We start from the raw sequence: 22,311 nt of genomic DNA, 5'->3' as shown, positions 1-22,311 counted from the left end.
ATCTCCTATCTCCGTTTGACTAAATGTCTTTATTTATAAATCAAGTGCTATTGAAGGGTTTTACAAATATTGAACCAATGAAAAGCATTAAAACGTGCTTCTGACTACTAAACTCAATTGGATTCTCAAACCTCTTAACACCACTTAGTAGCTGGATTTGAGTAAAGTGATGATTTACAGTAATATACATGCAAGTATCTGACAATGCATAAAGTCACCATACAACTTTGATGAGGCCGTGTTGAGTGGACATAGGGTTTCTGCCAGACAGCACAGATATTAAGCTACTTTGGGCTTGATTTCCTGTCATATATCGATAGTTGTGGCTTGTGTTTTTTGTGGCTTATTGCTTCTAAAGTGTAGTTCGGCTACTTGAAATGGAAATTAAGAGTTTACATAGTACACATAGTGCACGCATAAACTTTCCTTAATGATTAGATCTGATTAGATTTTTGCTATTATTAAGGTTATTGTAGCGACCAATTTGTATTGGGGGTGGCGAGGGGCCGGGGCGGGGGTCGCGAGACACGGCCAAAGCATTTCCGGGGTTCCCCAGCTAAAAACGTTGAGAACCCCTGTGTTAGATTGTAGATCTGCTATTTTCAAATAGCAAATCAGGGAATGCGTTTGAAACATTTTACAACATAAATGTTGACAACATGAACATGTTTGAGACCCAGACATGGGTCCAGTGCTCTAAAACAACACTAGACAATAGCGTTTGACTGACCGGCCCTGGTCGCTTATTTGGGGCTTGTTTTCAATTCATAGAGCCGGTCGCATGTTTCTCTGGCAAAACCTGGCAACCCATGGTACCAGTGTGTGAAGTGTACTGGTCATATTCTTAATGTCCACGTGTTCAGAGACGTCCATCCCTCTTCTGTCCTGGTGGTGGCGCTGTCCTGTGTCGCCCGGCTGGCTGTCACCGACCTTTTCTGAACTGAGCCTGGAAACAAAGCCACCATGATGAGTACTCACACTTCAATTAGGGTCATCCCCATCCAATCACGTGATCAATTAGGGTCATCCCCATCCAATCACGTGATCAATTAGGGTCATCCCATCCAATTAGGGTCATCCCATCCAATCACGTGATCGGAAATTGAGGCCGATCACGTCATTTTCAAAATGATTGGAATCGGATCGGGAGCAAGGAAACGTGATCGGGACATCCCTAGTATCAATATTATATCCATATCATGATATTAGACTGGATATTGTCAGTGATTTCGCATATTGTACTATTGTGATATGGCATAATATTATGTATTCTACAAAAAATATGAATATCGGATCGGGAAAAGTCGCGGTATCGGCAGATACTCATAATCAAATGATCGGAATTGGATCGGGAGCCAAAAATCGTGATGGGACTTCCCTAGTTACAATACTAACACATTGTATGATGAGAAAGTGTTCTCTATAGAGCTCCTTCAGATTGGAATATATATGCTCTCCATAAATGTTAGACATATCTATGGTGCTTCCCTGTCTTCTGTGGTAGTGGTTTTCAACCCTTTTCATTTCAAGGCCCATTATTTATTCTGCATTTGAGCCACGGACAGACCATTCGATGAGATTTAGTCTCTCAGACCCCAAAACGTAGAATATTTTGTTGTCGTTGAATAAGATTTTGTCCACAATTCCCTGCTGTATTGATGTGGTACCATAAGGAGAGATAACAGGCAAACTTGTAAATTAAGCAATGTTTTAACAATAATTTAACTCTTGAGCATAAAATTTAACTTTTACACTCTTGAGAGTTAAAGATCTAATAAGTCCAAGGTCCATTTGGTTACCAACTCCTTCATTTAGCTGGGGACCACCTGGAACCTCCTCAAGGACCACTAGTGGCTATTTCCACTACTTCTTAAACATTTTGTTTTCTAATTCATGGAATATGTTTAATTTCTTCACGAAATTACCAAAAAAAAGAATAAAGATAATTGAAACTTTCTATGCTAAACTAAATGTATAGCAAACATAAAAAAATAAAGAGACTCAGAAAAAAATTGTCTCTGCCCACTGTTTGGGAAACAGTGTACTATGGCGCTTAGTTCCTATGCATGGCGCTTCATTAAAGGCACAGACACATTGTAAACAACAACAGGGACAGTGGATGTAAAGAGATCAATGCAACCGACCAGTTTCCACTGCAGTATCCTGATCCACTCGTCTGCCTCCACACCCGTCCTAGCACACAGATAGAACGTCCTGTCAGGGAACACCAGACTGCCACGCACGCACGCACGCACACACACACACACACACACACACACACACACACACACACACACACACACACACACACACACACACACACACACACACACACACACACACACACACACACACACACAATTACATCATATGACAGAAGCTAGAAGTAGGAAAGCCCAACTAACTTCATCTAATGTCATCATCAGGACCCTGACAAATGTCTAGCATTGCACCACCATAGAAAGTACCCTGGCCTACTGCATCACAGGTGTGGCTTAAACTGTCTGTACTGTTTTGGAGCGGAAGTCACTGCAGAAGGTGGTGATAAAACAAAGGCAATGGTTTCCAAACTGGAACAACAACAACAGGGTCAAAACAAATGATTGTCCCCAAACGATTCTGGGGGTCCACAGATGATTAGCTTAATGTGCAACACTGTTTTCAGATGATTCTGGTGGTCCACAGATGATTAGCTTAATGTGCAACACTGTTTTCAGATGATTCTGGGGGTCCACAGATGATTAGCTTAATGTGCAACACTGTTTTCAGATGATTCTGGGGGTCCACAGATGATTAGCTTAATGTGCAACACTGTTTTCAGATGATTCTGGGGGTCCACAGATGATTAGCTTAATGTGCAACACTGTTTTCAGATGATTCTGGGGGTCCACAGATGATTAGCTTAATGTGCAACACTGTTTTCAGATGATTCTGGGGGTCCACAGATGATTAGCTTAATGTGCAACACTGTTTTCAGATGATTCTGGGGGTCCACAGATGATTAGCTTAATGTGCAACACTGTTTTCAGATGATTCTGGGGGTCCACAGATGATTAGCTTAATGTGCAACACTGTTTTCAGATGATTCTGGGGGTCCACAGATGATTAGCTTAATGTGCAACACTGTTTTCAGATGATTCTGGGGGTCCACAGATGATTAGCTTAATGTGCAACACTGTTTTCAGATGATTCTGGGGGTCCACAGATGATTAGCTTAATGTGCAACACTGTTTTCAGATGATTCTGGGGGTCCACAGATGATTAGCTTAATGTGCAACACTGTTTTCAGATGATTCTGGGGGTCCACAGATGATTAGCTTAATGTGCAATACTGTTTTCAGATGATTCTGGGGGTCCACAGATGATTAGCTTAATGTGCAACACTGTTTTCAGATGATTCTGGGGGTCCACAGATGATTAGCTTAATGTGCAACACTGTTTTCAGATGATTCTGGGGGTCCACAGATGATTAGCTTAATGTGCAACACTGTTTTCAGATGATTCTGGGGGTCCACAGATGATTAGCTTAATGTGCAACACTGTTTTCAGATGATTCTGGGGGTCCACAGATGATTAGCTTAATGTGCAACACTGTTTTCAGATGATTCTGGGGGTCCACAGATGATTAGCTTAATGTGCAACACCGTTTTCTCACTCAACAGTAAACAAACCAACTGAGGGGTATCTGCACATTACTAAAGTGAAAATGTAAGGACTTTTAATACCTTTTTAATATCTCTAAAAAATAAACGAATCATAAGCCCATTACAACGCCAAAACTAACCAACAAACTATACTATAAAAATCACACCCGTGTGAAGTGAGGGGTAATATATTAAAGCATAACTCATGTTGATTAGGTTATGTGAAACAAACGGTAAAAACACAATCATTAAACGCCATTAACAATACAGAGACAATATGACGTAATGAGGCACATTATGGCGTAAATGTTCCCTTCATTGTCAATGGTGTTTACAAAACAAACATTGAACTAAAGACAAACATTAAACCTGTGTATAGGAGGGGTTGGCGCCCCTCAAAAATGGCCAAATATTGTCAAATATTACCTACCTACTGTAAGAAATAGGCAAAACATTTGAATTTATTTTACAAGCTAAATGTAATGCCCGAACTCCTACAATTTTTGTCAGAGTCCTAATTTCAAATAGGATTATATTGGGTTGTCATGGTCTGAAAAGTGTGGGAAGCCTTGGCCTACTGCACCACAGCTTGGTGTGGCTAGTGTGGGAAGCCTTGGTCTACTGCATCACAGCTTGGTGTGGTAAAGTGTGGGAAGCCTTGGTCTACTGCATCACAGCTTGGTGTGGTAAAGTGTGGGAAGCCTTGGCCTACTGCATCACAGCTTGGTGTGGTAAAGTGTGGGAAGCCTTGGTCTACTGCATCACAGCTTGGTGTGGCTAGTGTGGGAAGCCTTGGTCTACTGCATCACAGCTTGGTGTGGTAAAGTGTGGGAAGCCTTGGTCTACTGCATCACAGCTTGGTGTGGCTATAGTGTGGGAAGCCTTGGTCTACTGCATCACAGCTTGGTGTGGCTATAGTGTGGGAAGCCTTGGTCTACTGCATCACAGCTTGGTGTGGTAAAGTGTGGGAAGCCTTGGTCTACTGCATCACAGCTTGGTGTGGTAAAGTGTGGGAAGCCTTGGCCTACTGCATCACAGCTTGGTGTGGCTATAGTGTGGGAAGCCTTGGTCTACTGCATCACAGCTTGGTGTGGTAAAGTGTGGGAAGCCTTGGTCTACTGCATCACAGCTTGGTGTGGTAAAGTGTGGGAAGCCTTGGCCTACTGCATCACAGCTTGGTGTGGTAAAGTGTGGGAAGCCTTGGCCTACTGCATCACAGCTTGGTGTGGCTAGTGTAATCCGCCCTCACGTATTAGAAGGACAATATCGGACTAGCTCTTCCTAATTTAAAATACTATTTCTGGGCAGCCCAACTCAGACCTCTAACTACGTGGATAGAAAATGATGAATCAACCAGGTGGTTAAAAATTGAGAAAACTCTATGCACACAGTCACAACTAGCGGTCCTTCTCAGGGAATAAAATAAATGGAGATGCTATGGGAGTTTGGTCTAGGTTCACAATTAAGATATGGAAGGAAGTCCAGAAAGAATTTAAACTGCCTCTACTATCATCAGGCCTGTCTTCAATTGGGTGCATGGGAGGTTTTGTGCCTTCGAGGCTAGACGCTGGGTTCCAGGGGTGGAGTTTGTTACGCCTGAGGTTTGTCCACCAGTTATTTTCCTCCAATCAGTTAAAGTCATTTGAACAACTCAGAAACTAGTTTAATCTGCCCAGAACTGATTTTTATAGATACCTCCAACTAAGACACTATTTACAAAGACACGATGACTGGGACAAAATTCGAACCCCTTCGAGTTTGGAATCTCTTTTTATGGACATACAAAAGCATGGTTCATTCACCAAAGTAATTTCTATCTTATATCAAACTCTGCTAGAAATGGTTCCCAATAATTCTCTTTATATAAAAGCCAAGTGGGAGGCAGAAATACAACAAGAGATTTCACAAGAAGAATGGCTAGACGCCTGCACTGAAGTGCATAAAGTAACAAACTCTAATTCTTGGAGAGAATATCAATGGAAAATTGTAAGCAGATTTTTTAAGACTCCATTATTGACTGGTAGAGCAGGCACTACTCCTAGTAATCGGTAATCATACGCATATCTTTTGGACGTGTCCTAAATTACAGCAATTCTGGAATAATGTTTTTAATGACATTAACAGAGTGTTTGACACTCAGATACCACAAGATTTCAAGACTATTCTAGGAGTAGTGCCGACTGGGTTTGAAGGTAGGAAAAAGGTGTACCTCCTCCAGATATTGTTAACAGCGGCCAAAAAGACTATCACAATAAATTGGCTAGGAAAACACCCTCCAACCCACGAACAATGGCTAAATAAAGTAAAAGAAATTAGAGACATGGAAGAAATTACTTATTTGGTGAGGCTACAAAATGAGCAATTTGTTAAGAAATGGACGCCCTTCGCGCGTATCGAGATTTAACATTACAAAGATTGATGGACCCCCCCCCCCCCTTCCCCCTCTTTCCCTTTCTTTACTTTATTTTTATTCTATTTTATTTCTTTATTTATTTTCTTTTATGTCTGTTGAATTACTCGATCAAGATGTTGTCTTTCATGTTTACATTTCTTCATTATTATTGTTGTTGGTATTATTTATGATTATTATTTTTCAAATGTGTTACTTTCTATGTTTCTGCTGTCTCCTTGGGGAGACAATTTTGTATTGAAGAACTGAATGATGATATATGATGCATATGTATAAAATGTATTGTCTACCCCGGCAATGACAATAAAAACAATAAGTTGAAAGAAGGACAATATCAGTCACCAGAATCAGAAAGCAGGTGATTTCAAATAATCTATCGTGGTTAAAATGGAGTTTGAAGTTACAGTGGATGGGATTGTATATTGTCTGAGGTGAAACACAGAAGCCTGTTTGAAAGTGAAATATCCTAAATACATAAACGCACTTCCCACCATTTCTGTTTTCTTCTTTGTTCCATCCATCTGCCATGTACTTCCTCTTTTTCTAAACCAGTTTTCACTTTGTCAAAATGTCTCCTGCATGCCAGGAGGAAGTGAAACATAACCGCTTGCTAAAATAAAAAACGTGCCGGCTGTGTCAAAACCCAAAAGGCCAGCGGAAGTTTGTATGACACAGATTATTAGCCCATTTAAAACTGGAAAAGCATCCGTGTCATTTGAGATTCTTAGCTATATATGTAAATATAGCAACATAAGGTTTTCAGAAAGCTCTTTTTAAAACAGTGGTTTGGAACAGTCGTTGTCAGATATACAAGCTTTTTTTAAGACAGAACTCGTCTGTTCGGGGGGGGGGGGGGGGGGCACAAAACATTTACAGACGGGGGTCCGCGGCCAAATACATATAATGTTCTACAAGCAGACAACGCATCGCGACAAGTTGTGCATGAGCTTGTAAATCGGCTCTGAGAGGGGCAAAGCAGGCTGACCCCTGGGGAACGGCAGTCAAAAAGTGTAATTACTTTTCTTTTAGTCCATTAATTACTTTCCTTTTAGTTCATTCATTCATTCATTCATTCATCCATCCATCCATCCATCCATCCACTCATCCATAATGCAGAAGGCCCTGATCATAAATGTAAATCATTTATTTTGGATGGATAGACCTGTGGGAGAGGTTCATTCTTCTGCACACGTTCATTTGAGCAAAGATTTATTGCCGACATTTTTTTTCCATTTTCCCTCAACAGCTCAGACCGGTTCTACAGTTGACTGAATGTGATGCAATGCAGCTGCTATCAGCTACGAGAAAAAAGAAAAGAAAATAGAGTGGCCCACTGATGATAAGAGTGTCTGATTCCCAACCTGTGGCCCACTGATGATAAGAGTGTCTGATTCCCAACCTGTGGCCCACTGATGATAAGAGTGTCTGATTCCCAACCTGTGGCCCACTGATGATAAGAGTGTCTGATTCCCAACCTGTGGCCCACTGATGATAAGAGTGTCTGATTCCCAACCTGTGGCCCCCTGTGGCCCCCTGTGGCCCCCCTGTGGCCCCCCTGTGGCCCACTGATGATAAGAGTGTCTGATTCCCAACCTGTGGCCCCCTGTGGCCCCCCTGTGGCCCCCCTGTGGCCCCCCTGTGGCCCCCTGTGGCCCCCCTGTGGCCCCCCTGTGGCCCCCCTGTGGCCCACTGATGATAAGAGTGTCTGCCACAGCAGGCAGCAGTGGTTCACAAACCGTTTAGCTCCAGGCCAAAAATAAAAAAAATACAAAAAATTCATAAAATTCATAGATAGCTTCATATAGATTTGTTTGACACCACTGTCATTACCTTTTGTTTACACACGTATGCTCTTTTCTATTAACCCATTCAGGCCTGACGTCGAAATTAAAAAAAAAAAGTTTTCTAAATCATGACAATTTTCGGAAAGATTTGAGGCACATTTTAACGATTTTTCAAAAATAGCAGACCTACAAGTTCATAGCGCACCACTCGGTGGCGCGCTATGAGCTTGTAGATCTGGTATTTTTCAATAGCTAAATTATAACATAATGTTTAAAACACCAAAAGGGGTTCCCACCCAAAATGGGTTAATGGTTAATGTGGTTAAACGCTAACGTGACATGGAGGCGTTCCAGGTCTCAATGGATTAATGTTGGATTTGTGTTAATGTGCATTTTCAAACCTTAAACCCTCAATACTTGGCTCTGTAATGTTGAAGCAATATTGTAACATTTTGTAACACATCGGGAGTAATGTCCCATGCACTCACCAGAAACAGTTGACTCTGTCCTGGGAGTAGTCAAACTGCACAGCAGAGCAGGCCCTCAGGTCCAGGGTACGAATGGGCTCATTGAACTGAGAGAGAGAGAGAGAGAGAGAGAGAGAGAGAGAGAGAGAGAGAGAGAGAGAGAGAGAGAGAGAGAGAGAGAGAGAGAATGTTATCACTACAGTTAGATACTATCTATATCACACAGTGACAGAACTGACTGAGAGAGGACTTGCTCCTAGACACTCCAACAAATACCACACGGACACTGGAAAACTGTGACAGACAGACAGACAGACAGACAGACAGACAGACAGACAGACAGACAGACAGACAGACGGTGTACATACTTTGGAAAATACTCAAAAATGCAATTTCTATGAAGTTCATTCACAAACAACAAGCCATGAAACTTCCAAACCTACCATTTTATCTTTGAAGTACTTGAGGTCGTATCGGTTTAGCGTGAACCATCTCTGTTTCCAGCTCTGCAACACAAAATACAAGTTACAACTGCTATTATAATCAATGCAAAAAATATGAAAATGCTTTGGCCATGTCTCGCGATGGACAGCAACTAGTGCTGCACGATTCTTCACAAAGTGAGACTGCATAGGAGTCTGAATCTAGATCTCAATCTTTTTTCCATTAATTGTGCAGCACTACAAAGTATACACTGTATGTATACCATACATCTTCTACACATGCATAGTAAACTATGAATAAAGCCCAGCACATTACATTCTTTGTCATATTTTGTACAGTTCACATACTGTTTGGGTTCATTCTGGTGCGATCGCTGCTTTAACACATTTCTCCTCTGAGATCAAGCACAGCCCACTTCTGCGTCTCATTGGTGGGCTGTGGAAATCATCGGTGGGGATTCCAAGATAATAGAAACTACAGCCTTTCTCTTCCTGGAAATGCTACATGCTGGGATAGAAGCCACTGTTCTTGCATACAAATAAGGCAGGCAGGCAGGCAGGCAGGCAGGCAGGCAGGCTTAAATCTAGTTTGAAATAACAAACCTGCCTACTACCAATGGGTTTCTGAACTGTCCACAGCCCTCCTCTGAGACACAGACCAAATAGAAAGAAATGGTGCCATCTTACAATGAGCATTAGCACCAATTAACCGTGTATATGAAGATCAGATTGAAAATGCGTGAAGTAATTCCTTCACCACGACTGACGCAGTGATCTTACGGTAACCTACCTTCACTACACCTCCTTGTTTGACCAAATAGCCGTCCTTTGTGCCCAGCTGTGGAAAAAGGAAAAATATATTCACATGTTACTGTAGCTCCATATGAACAGACATGTTCACTACTAATATACTACAGAAACGTCGTATTTCCATATTTTTATGTTGTTTTTTCTCCTGAACTTTTTGTGACCAACGCACTCCGACTCTTCTGGTGTGTTGTCGTCTTAAAACATGAACATTTGGTAAGAGAGAATATAGATATCGGTAAGTCAGTTCTTTATTTCTCAATATGACTTGCAGTAAAATGTTTCGGCTATCCAGCCTATATAGTGGTGTTGTTTTTTCTTTCATAATGTCCTCCGTTTCATACTTCATAAGACAGTGTCACACAAAAGTAGCTTGTAGATCTGCTATTTGTTTTGCTATTTATTCAAAACGGGGACAGGTGGATAATAATATGTTTTGTTGTGAGTTGTGAGTAGTGTGCATTCCTCTGTCCTCACTTACAAACTCACGTACAATCAAAGTGTGTGTGTGTGTGTGTGTGTGTATGTGTGTGTGTGTGTGTGTGCGTGCGTGCGCGGGCGTGCGTGTGTGTGTGTCTTACAGAGGGGGCGTTGGGCACCAGGTCACTGTTGGTGCGTCCAGTCTGTATGGCGGTGTGTGTGTGTGTGTGTGTCTTACAGAGGGGGCGTTGGGCACCAGGTCACTGTTGGTGCGTCCAATCTGTATAGCGGTGTGTGTGTGTGTGTGTGTGTGTGTGTGTGTCTTACAGAGGGGGCGTTGGGCACCAGGTCACTGTTGGTGCGTCCAATCTGTATAGCGGTGTGTGTGTGTGTGTGTGTGTGTGTGTGTGTGTGTGTGTGTGTGTGTGTGTGTCTTACAGAGGGGGCGTTGGGCACCAGGTCACTGTTGGTGCGTCCAGTCTGTATGGCGGTGTGTGTGTGTGTGTGTGTGTGTGTGTGTGTGTGTGTGTGTGTGTGTGTCTTACAGAGGGGGCGTTGGGCACCAGGTCACTGTTGGTGCGTCCAGTCTGTATGGCGGTGTGTGTGTGTGTGTGTGTGTGTGTGTGTGTGTGTGTGTGTGTGTGTGTGTGTGTGTGTGTGTGTGTGTGTGTGTGTGTGTGTGTGTGTGTGTGTGTGTGTTACAGAGGGGGCGTTAGGCACCAGGTCACTGTTGGTGCGTCCAGTCTGTATGGCGGTGTGTGTGTGTGTGTGTGTGTGTGTGTGTGTGTGTGTGTGTGTGTGTGTGTGTGTGTGTGTGTGTGTGTGTGTGTGTGTGTGTGTGTGTGTGTGTCTTACAGAGGGGGCGTTGGGCACCAGGTCACTGTTGGTGCGTCCAGTCTGTATGGCGGTGTGAACTCTGACCGACTCATAGATGGACGGTTCCTCCACGTCTCTGGGATACGGACAGCTGAGGACTAGGAGAGTTCCTGCAGGACAGACAGACAGTTCAGGACAGACAGACAGTTCGGGACAGCCAGACAGTTCAGGACAGCCAGACAGACAGTTCAGGACAGCCAGACAGTTCAGGACAGACAGACAGTTCAGGACAGCCAGACAGTTCAGGACAGACAGACAGTTCAGGACAGCCAGACAGTTCAGGACAGCCAGACAGTTCAGGACAGACAGACAGTTCAGGACAGACAGACAGTTCAGGACAGCCAGACAGTTCAGGACAGCCAGACAGTTCAGGACAGACAGACAGTTCAGGACAGACAGACAGTTCAGGACAGCCAGACAGTTCAGGACAGACAGACAGACAGTTCAGGACAGCCAGACAGTTCAGGACAGCCAGACAGTTCAGGACAGCCAGACAGACAGTTCAGGACAGCCAGACAGTTCAGGACAGCCAGACAGTTCAGGACAGACAGACAGTTCAGGACAGCCAGACAGTTCAGGACAGACAGACAGTTCAGGACAGACAGACAGTTCAGGACAGACAGACAGACAGTTCAGGACAGACAGACAGTTCAGGACAGACAGACAGACAGTTCAGGACAGACAGACAGTTCAGGACAGACAGACAGTTCAGGACAGACAGACAGACAGTTCAGGACAGACAGACAGTTCAGGACAGACAGACAGACAGTTCAGGACAGACAGCCAGACAGTTCAGGACAGCCAGACAGTTCAGGACAGCCAGACAGTTCAGGACAGCCAGACAGTTCAGGACAGCCAGACAGACAGTTCAGGACAGCCAGACAGTTCAGGACAGACAGACAGACAGACAGTTCAGGACAGCCAGACAGTTCAGGACAGACAGACAGACAGTTCAGGACAGACAGACAGACAGTTCAGGACAGCCAGACAGTTCAGGACAGCCAGACAGTTCAGGACAGACAGACAGACAGTTCAGGACAGACAGCCAGACAGTTCAGGACAGACAGACAGTTCAGGACAGACAGCCAGACAGTTCAGGACAGCCAGACAGTTCAGGACAGACAGACAGACAGTTCAGGACAGACAGCCAGACAGTTCAGGACAGACAGACAGTTCAGGACAGACAGCCAGACAGTTCAGGACAGCCAGACAGTTCAGGACAGACAGCCAGACAGTTCAGGACAGACAGACAGTTCAGGACAGACAGCCAGACAGTTCAGGACAGCCAGACAGTTCACACACTGAACCTTTAACGGTGTCATCATTAAAATCTTAGTGTTTTGCCAATTATTTAGGGGCCGACCTAAAGCTATGAATGTACAATTGTACATAATCCATAACCTTTTGTACAGTTATATATAGTTATATATTGCACTAATAATGTATAGCCGTGCTTAAACAAACCTCTTGAGCCCCATTAGTACAGGAAATCTATGGAAAATACAGGATCAACCTCTAACTAATTGCAAAAAAACCGCACTCAGCTGATTTTGCATCTTCAATATATCCTGAATAACGGAAAAAAAGTTGCCTGGAATCGTCTGAGGGGAAAGTGTTGAAAATGGCCTGTACAGTATGGCCACCATTGACATCCTATTATAAAGCAATATTTTCTAAATTTCCTTAGCATGTGACATATCAAACTAGGGGGTTTTCATGATGCTGAATCCATTCCAAGCATTAGTTTTGCATAAAAACACTCATTGGGCTAAATGTGGCCATAGCAACTTGCCAAAATGTGCTGACGTCATCACATTTTGGCAAGTTGCTATGGCCAAATTTAGCCCAATTAGTTAGAGGTCAAATTACATTATTACTGGACTACATTGCCCCCCCGCCGGCGGGGGCTGTTTACCTCTGAACAGCACTCAATAAATCTAATCAGACCTAATCAATCTGCAATTTCAATGTTGATTCTACGGATTTTCCCCCTGGACCCCCTTGGGGCATAACAGGTTAAATGAGCTGCTCTCCCAGAGCAGAGAGACAGTCTCGCTGCTCTCCCAGAGCAGAGAGACAGTCTCGCTGCTCTCCCAGAGCAGAGAGACAGTCTCGCTGCTCTCCCAGAGCAGAGAGACAGTCTCGCTGCTCTCCCAGAGCAGAGACGGCTGGGTTGCTATAGACTAGCGTCGCAGTCCCGCCCCCTACCAGGGCCCAGGAAATAATTCTCTGTTCATTTTCCTCATAGACTTTTCAAAAAGTATTTATTTAAAGACCTTTTAAGCCTCGTACAAAGCCAACTCTTGTCGTGACAAATCATGACAACAAACACAACTTTTTGGGCCAAACAAAGAATTTGAAAGAAGAAAAAAACACTTTTTTGTTGTTTTTCTTCTTATATTATTTGTTTGTCCAAAATATTGTGTTTATTGTCACGATTTGTCACGACTCGAGTTGGCTTTGTCCGCGGCGTAACCGTCTTTAAATAAATACTTTTTGAAATGTCCATGGGAAAAATGCATTGGGAATCATTTCCTGGGCCTGGCGTCGGCATGACAGGGGACGCTCTATAGGCTCCCGATTTTCTTGGGAGTTTTTAGCGAATATCTTAGCTATAATGAAATTGATACCTGCCCTGATGAAGACTCCTTTGTGAGTCGAAACATGTTGGCCTTTTAAACTTTTCTAATAAAGCACCTTGATTTTATATCCACCCTCTCCTCATTTTTATACCTTTTTGAGTGCTCGGATCGCCACCTTTTCTTCAGTATTCCAGTCCCACCGATCTTTGAAGCACCAGTCTACTTTTAAACTTTTAGCACCTGGTTGATTCTCTCTTTATAATGAAATGGAGTTTTTTTCAAGGGTAGCTGTTGTATAATTGCAACATTACACTTGAGGTTGTGCTTTACCGTCATTAATGGCACGCCTGCGTTGCTGCAGGGACGCAGCAGAAGTGGTGTAATAATTGCTTAAGTCAGTACCTGTGTCACTGCCCACTAGAGGCTGGTTGGTCAGTACCTGTGTCACTGCCCACTAGAGGCTGGTTGGTCAGTACCTGTGTCACTGCCCACTAGAGGCTGGTTGGTCAGTACCTGTGTCACTGCCCACTAGAGGCTGGTTGGTCAGTACCTGTGTCACTGCCCACTAGAGGCTGGTTGGTCAGTACCTGTGTCACTGCCCACTAGAGGCTGGTTGGTCAGTACCTGTGTCACTGCCCACTAGAGGCTGGTTGGTCAGTACCTGTGTCACTGCCCACTAGAGGCTGGTTGGTCAGTACCTGTGTCACTGCCCACTAGAGGCTGGTTGGTCAGTACCTGTGTCACTGCCCACTAGAGGCTGGTTGGTCAGTACCTGTGTCACTGCCCACTAGAGGCTGGTTGGCGAAGTGGTTGACAAACTCCCGTAGGGACGCAAACTCGTTGAAACCAAACGCATAGACGTTGTCCCTTCTGGTCACATGGAAATGCTTCACCGAGTCCTTGGCCCTGCACGGGATGACATTAGCCTGGCATTAGCCAGACTGATAATGTGGATTCACCCACACATTCCACCACAGTATACTCCACGGTACCGGTTATCAGTCTGGCTAAATGGTAAATGGTGCATTTATATAGCGCCTTTATCCAAGGCGCTTTACAGAGATTGTGCATCACATTCACCCATTCACACACACATTCATACACCGATGGCAGCAGAAACCATGCAAGGCACCAACCAGCACATCGGGAGCAATTAGGGGTTCAGTGTCTTGCTCAAGGACACTTCGACAGTAACTCTGGGGGAGCCCAGGTTCGAACTGGCAACCTTACGGTTAGCATCCAGCCACTCTACCCCTGAGGTTTGTGTTTTGTCTCCAACTGTCTTGTCTGGCTAATGCCAGTAAGTAAGTAGCCATGCCGAGCCATGAGGCCCATAGGGAAACATCTCCTGTTTCCGTAGCGTGAGGCAGCGTGATGTAAAAGTACACCCCCTGGACATGACGCTAGTATGTCGCAGGGACTGCGACAATACTAGCTAATGCCAGGCTAGTATAAAATGACAGCGCTGTGGAAATGCTTCACCGAATCCGTCGACCTGGACGCCACGCCGGTACACAAATGACAACGACAAACGTGACGGGGATGAATGTTGATGTTTAATGCACTGGTTCTCAGAGTGGGGTTCCAGGTGGTTGTCAAAGGTCAAAGGTCATGTCCAACCCAGACACAGGATGGACGGTCCACATACAACCATCTGCCTCAATGGTATACAAATATTCTACCATACAGATTGGACAAAATAAAAATGTATTCACAGAGACAGAGATCATCCATACCTCACAGACAGAGCGAAGCAGCCTGGTCCTTCATTACTGTTCCTCAGCAGATAGCTGCCGTCACGACCGTTAGACATGAGGAGAGCCTCGGCCGCATGACGAGACAGCCCATAATGATACCACCTGTTAATGGTTCAAATAAAAAAAAATTATACCACCCGTTAATGAGAGGTTAAAATTATACCACCTGTTAATGAGAGGTTAAAATTATACCACCTGTTAATGAGAGGTTAAAATTATACCATCTGTTAATGATTAAAATTATACCACCTGTTAATGAGAGGTTAGAATTATACCATCTGTTAATGATTAAAATTATACCACCTGTTAATGAGAGGTTAGAATTATACCATCTGTTAATGATTAAAATTATACCACCTGTTAATGAGAGGTTAGAATTATACCACCTGTTAATGATTAAAATTATACCACCTGTTAATGAGAGGTTAAAATTATACCGTCTGGGCGTGAAAATCATATACCATCTATTAATGAAATGATAGCAGGTCAAAAATTATACTACCATGAGTACCATCTGAAGGTTCAATGATACTACCATGAGTACCATCTGAAGATTCAAATCACATCATCTAAACATCTAAATGATACTACCATGAGTACCATCTAAAGATTCAAATCACATAATCTAAACATCTAAATGATACTACCATGAGTACCATCTGAAGGTTCAAATCACATCATCTAAACATCTAAATGATACTACCATGAGTACCATCTGAAGATTCAAATCACATCATCTAAATTATACTACCATGAGTACCATCTGAAGGTTCAATGATACTACCATGAGTACCATCTGAAGGTTCAATGATACTACCATGAGTACCATCTGAAGATTCAATGATACTACCATGAGTACCATCTGAAGGTTCAAATCACATCATCTAAACAAATAGCTCAAAATGACACCAATGACATCTATGAAATGACAGGTTATAAAATGGCACCATCTATCTATATGAAATGGCAGGTTATACAAATACATCTGATAATGAAATTACAGGTTAAAATGTCACCAATCACCATCGGAGTACAGGTTTCATTTTCACAGGTGCGCAGCCGTAAAGAGGATCTGAAAATGTGGTTAAGCTCAACCTACATCAGTGGTTCTCACACCTCCAGGACCGCAAAATTGATATCTAATTCTATCTTTTCAAATGGGCTAGCTGTTCCACATTTCACTGTGGACCCCCTGGGAACCCCCCCAAGGACCCCTGGGAATCCCCGCCGGACCCCACTTCGCCAACCTTGTTACTGAGCAAACAAACCCTTTAACAATATTTAATATTTATAAAGCTTTAACTTAAACCATTTTGTTTTAATCTTACCCTACCTTAGCCCATTCTGTACGGGAACCCCTTTTGGGGTCTTAAGCATTATGTTCTACTTTAGCTATTGAAAAATAGCAGATCTACAACCTCGTAGAGCTTGTAGGACTGCTATTTTTGAAAAATCGTGAAAATATAATAAATACTTTTTATTTATTTCGACGTCAGGCCTAAATGGGTTAATACACGACAAAACAAAACAGAGGACATAATTTAAAGCCTTGCCAGGATTTTGCAAACTGTGCTGTAAATGTCGTCATTTGAAAGCATAATATGTCACAATAAACAGCAGGGGAGCTGCAATCAGCCACAGTTAAACACTCCACACAGCAGGGGAGCTGCCATCAGCCACAGTTAAACACTCCACACAGCAGGGGAGCTGCCATCAGCCACAGTTAAACACTCCACACAGCAGGGGAGCTGCAATCAGCCACAGTTAAACACTCCACACACATATGAGCCTTTAAACAGCAGGGGAGCTGCCATCAGCCACAGTTAAACACTCCACACAGCAGGGAGCTGCAATCAGCCACAGTTAAACACTCCACACAGCAGGGAGCTGCAATCAGCCACAGTTAAACACTCCACACAGCAGGGAGCTGCAATCAGCCACAGTTAAACACTCCACACAGCAGGGGAGCTGCCATCAGCCACAGTTAAACACTCCACACACATATGAGCCTTTTAAACAGCAGGGGAGCTGCCATCAGCCACAGTTAAACACTCCACACAGCAGGGGAGCTGCCATCAGCCACAGTTAAACACTCCACACACATATGAGCCTTTAAACAGCAGGGGAGCTGCCATCAGCCACAGTTAAACACTCCACACAGCAGGGAGCTGCCATCAGCCACAGTTAAACACTCCACACAGCAGGGGAGCTGCCATCAGCCACAGTTAAACACTCCACACAGCAGGGGAGCTGCCATCAGCCACAGTTAAACACTCCACACAGCAGGGAGCTGCCATCAGCCACAGTTAAACACTCCACACAGCAGGGGAGCTGCCATCAGCCACAGTTAAACACTCCACACAGCAGGGAGCTGCCATCAGCCACAGTTAAACACTCCACACAGCAGGGAGCTGCCATCAGCCACAGTTAAACACTCCACACAGCAGGGAGCTGCAATCAGCCACAGTTAAACACTCCACACAGCAGGGAGCTGCAATCAGCCACAGTTAAACACTCCACACAGCAGGGGAGCTGCCATCAGCCACAGTTAAACACTCCACACAGCAGGGAGCTGCAATCAGCCACAGTTAAACACTCCACACAGCAGGGAGCTGCCATCAGCCACAGTTAAACACTCCACACAGCAGGGGAGCTGCCATCAGCCACAGTTAAACACTCCACACAGCAGGGGAGCTGCCATCAGCCACAGTTAAACACTCCACACAGCAGGGAGCTGCCATCAGCCACAGTTAAACACTCCACACAGCAGGGAGCTGCCATCAGCCACAGTTAAACACTCCACACAGCAGGGAGCTGCCATCAGCCACAGTTAAACACTCCACACAGCAGGGAGCTGCCATCAGCCACAGTTAAACACTCCACACAGCAGGGAGCTGCCATCAGCCACAGTTAAACACTCCACACAGCAGGGGAGCTGCCATCAGCCACAGTTAAACACTCCACACAGCAGGGGAGCTGCCATCAGCCACAGTTAAACACTCCACACAGCAGGGAGCTGCCATCAGCCACAGTTAAACACTCCACACAGCAGGGAGCTGCCATCAGCCACAGTTAAACACTCCACACAGCAGGGAGCTGCCATCAGCCACAGTTAAACACTCCACACAGCAGGGGAGCTGCCATCAGCCACAGTTAAACACTCCACACAGCAGGGAGCTGCCATCAGCCACAGTTAAACACTCCACACAGCAGGGGAGCTGCCATCAGCCACAGTTAAACACTCCACACAGCAGGGAGCTGCCATCAGCCACAGTTAAACACTCCACACAGCAGGGAGCTGCCATCAGCCACAGTTAAACACTCCACACAGCAGGGAGCTGCCATCAGCCACAGTTAAACACTCCACACAGCAGGGGAGCTGCCATCAGCCACAGTTAAACACTCCACACAGCAGGGAGCTGCCATCAGCCACAGTTAAACACTCCACACAGCAGGGAGCTGCCATCAGCCACAGTTAAACACTCCACACAGCAGGGGAGCTGCCATCAGCCACAGTTAAACACTCCACACACATATGAGCCTTTTCTTTAACACCCTCCACACAAAGTGCAATGAAATTATCCATATTCAAAAATCAGTAGTATTCAACCAGGGGTCCGGGGACCACCAGTGGTCCTTGACGGGGTCCCAGGTGCTCCCCAGTTAACCTTAAATGAGTTGAGAGTTGGTAACCAAATGGACCCTTATAGATATTTAACTCTTGAGAGCGTGAAAAGAAACCAAATGGACCATTCTGATTCATTTTTACCGTCAAGAGCTAAATTAATGTAGGCTAAAACATTTGCATTACTAGAAGTCTACACAATTAGAGAATGTAGAAGAATGGTATTATTTTGTATCGTTTATTGTTTGCCTGTTCTCTCTCCTGTACCACCAACATCAATACAGCATGGAACTGTTCTCTCTCCTGTACCACCAACATCAATACAGCATGGAACTGTTCTCTCTCCTGTACCACCAACATCAATACAGCATGGAACTGTTCTCTCTCCTGTACCACCAACATCAATACAGCATGGAACTGTTCTCTCTCCTGTACCACCAACATCAATACAGCATGGAACTGTTCTCTCTCCTGTACCACCAACATCAATACAGCATGGAACTGTTCTCTCTCCTGTACCACCAACATCAATACAGCATGGAACTGTTCTCTCTCCTGTACCACCAACATCAATACAGCATGGAACTGTTCTCTCTCCTGTACCACCAACATCAATACAGCATGGACCTGTTCTCTCTCCTGTACCACCAACATCAATACAGCATGGAACTGTTCTCTCTCCTGTACCACCAACATCAATACAGCATGGAACTGTTCTCTCTCCTGTACCACCAACATCAATACAGCATGGAACTGTTCTCTCTCCTGTACCACCAACATCAATACAGCATGGAACTGTTCTCTCTCCTGTACCACCAACATCAATACAGCATGGAACTGTTCTCTCTCCTGTACCACCAACATCAATACAGCATGGAACTGTTCTCTCTCCTGTACCACCAACATCAATACAGCATGGAACTGTTCTCTCTCCTGTACCACCAACATCAATACAGCATGGAACTGTTCTCTCTCCTGTACCACCAACATCAATACAGCATGGAACTGTTCTCTCTCCTGTACCACCAACATCAATACAGCATGGAACTGTTCTCTCTCCTGTACCACCAACATCAATACAGCATGGAACTGTTCTCTCTCCTGTACCACCAACATCAATACAGCTGGAATTGGGACTCAAATGATGCATAAATAATGAGCCTTGAAAGGGTTGAAAACCACTGTTCTAAATTAGTGATGCACCGAATATTCGGCCGCAGAAAATATTCGGCAGAAAATATTTGGCAGAAAATGGCTAAAAATGCATTTTCGGCCTAAATATATCACCGAATAGTGTGTGCAATGAATGCATTCAAAAGAGTTGAATAAATGTTTTATGGACCCATGATTATTATTTAAGTTAAGTTTTGCCATAACCATTTTTTTTGCCATAAATCAGGTAGCTTTAAGGAACGGCCATGACAGCAATGGTAGGAAAAAAGATATATAATATTAATCATATTCGGTATTTGGTTTTCGGCCAACTGTTTCCTATATTCGGTATTCGGCCAAGAATTTCCCTTTCGGTGCATCCCTATTCTAAATGATACTAGTCTAGGTAGTTTCTAGTTGTCTTACCCCAGAGTCTCCAGTTCTAAATGATACTAGTCTAGGTAGTTGCTAGTTGTCTTACCCCAGAGTCTCCAGTTCTAAATGATACTAGTCTAGGTAGTTGCTAGTTGTCTTACCCCAGAGTCTCCAGTTCTAAATGATACTAGTCTAGGTAGTTGCTAGTTGTCTTACCCCAGAGTCTCCAGTTCTAAATGATACTAGTCTAGGTAGTTGCTAGTTGTCTTACCCCAGAGTCTCCAGTTCTAAATGATACTAGTCTAGGTAGTTGCTAGTTGTCTTACCCCAGAGTCTCCAGTTCTAAATGATACTAGTCTAGGTAGTTGCTAGTTGTCTTACCCCAGAGCCTCCAGTTCTAAATTATACTAGTCTAGGTAGTTGCTAGTTGTCTTACCCCAGAGTCTCCAGTTCTAAATGATACTAGTCTAGGTAGTTGCTAGTTGTCTTACCCCAGAGTCTCCAGTTCTAAATTATACTAGTCTAGGTAGTTGCTAGTTGTCTTACCCCAGAGTCTCCAGTTCATCGCTGGTCTCATCAGAAGAGTCGCTGTAGTAACTCATGGTCCGTCACTACACTGCAGTGAACAGTAGAATGAGGTTGAGCAGACTGTCAGCTGTGTAGCTTATAGGAGGAGGAGGAGACAGACACACAGCCAGCCCAGGGAAATACAAACCAAAGTGTCCCCTGGTGTCGCTCGCACGCACTCACACACTCTCGCTCTCTCACACACACACACACACACACACATTATTGTATTTCCTTTCCTTTCTTCGACATTTTCACTTCCACCCGACTATAACTACATCTCTGAGGCAAATATTGTACTTTTTATTCCACTATTGTGCCCCCCCCCCCCCCCACACCTCTCTCTAGTCTATATATATATTCATAGGGTATATAAATCTAGCAGATCTACAAGCAAACACTTCCCAGTGTTGTGTTGTTAACATTGTGTTGTTAACATTGTGTTGTTAACATTGAACAAATTAAATCATGCAATGTTAACTCTTTGACTTTGCCTAGCCTCGTGTAGCGACACTATCATACTAATATCACTTCTGTAATATGCATCGCACACACACACACACACACACACTTTAACCATTTATTTATGTCCACACAAAGGATATGCATACAAGGACACAAATATTATAGGTGCATTAAAGTTACATCTGCAAAGTCATGGCATGTGTTTTCATGATACAACAGGCATGTCACTCAGTACTCTATGGGTATAAGGAACAGGCATGTCACTCAGTACTCTATGGGTATAAGTAACAGGCATGTCACTCAGTACTCTATGGGTATAAGTAACAGGCATGTCACTCAGTACTCTATGGGTATAAGTAACAGGCATGTCACTCAGTACTCTATGGGTATAAGTAACAGGCATGTCACTCAGTACTCTATGGGTATAAGTAACAGGCATGTCACTCAGTACTCTACGGGTATAAGTAACAGCGTCTCTGCCATATATGACGGCTGCCAATTATAGCAGAGACACCACAATACTTTGCCAGCCTTTTTGCCTCCTTTTTGGGCATCCCAAGTTGTTGGAACCCTCTAACCAGTCTGTGCATATGCCCTAGGCTGCCAAATATAAAGACAAATAGTCTGCACCTATACACACACCCACCCACCCCCCCACACACACACACACACACACACACACACGAGTGAGCCCAACTGTGTCGTTTAGTTGTCATTCAGTGTCAACACAAGATGTCAACATTACATTCATTACAAAGTCAAATACAGTCAAATTAAGGCAGACATTATTTATAAATCATGTTCAATCATTCATGTTGACTCCATTATAAATAAGAATAATAACACAGTACCTTCCATGGGATGTGTATAGAACAGTTGGCGTGGTCCACATATATATTAATTTGTTATACGTATGAGTGAAAGAATCATACTTTAT

At 44.0% G+C, this 22,311-nt stretch overlaps 1 protein-coding gene across 1 annotated transcript; it reads right to left on the bottom strand.

The window, feature by feature from the left end:
* Positions 1-357: 357 nt before the first annotated feature.
* LOC306942569 (dual adapter for phosphotyrosine and 3-phosphotyrosine and 3-phosphoinositide-like) lies at positions 358-21,021 on the bottom strand. Its single transcript, XM_079528558.1, has 9 exons — positions 20,889-21,021; positions 15,170-15,292; positions 14,206-14,339; positions 10,831-10,961; positions 9,539-9,586; positions 8,749-8,811; positions 8,327-8,412; positions 2,145-2,232; positions 358-946 (listed from the first exon to the last, which is right to left on the bottom strand). Exons 1-9 carry the CDS (start codon positions 20,942-20,944, stop codon positions 923-925), a joined length of 753 nt encoding a protein of 250 aa, XP_079384684.1. The 5' UTR covers positions 20,945-21,021; the 3' UTR covers positions 358-922.
* Between the last annotated feature and the right edge of the window lie 1,290 nt (positions 21,022-22,311).

The sequence above is a fragment of the Electrona antarctica genome (assembly GCF_951216825.1).
Source record: "Electrona antarctica genome assembly, chromosome: 18".
In the NCBI taxonomy this organism is placed as follows: domain Eukaryota; kingdom Metazoa; phylum Chordata; class Actinopteri; order Myctophiformes; family Myctophidae; genus Electrona; species Electrona antarctica.
This window is presented reverse-complemented; position numbering and strand designations above follow the sequence as displayed.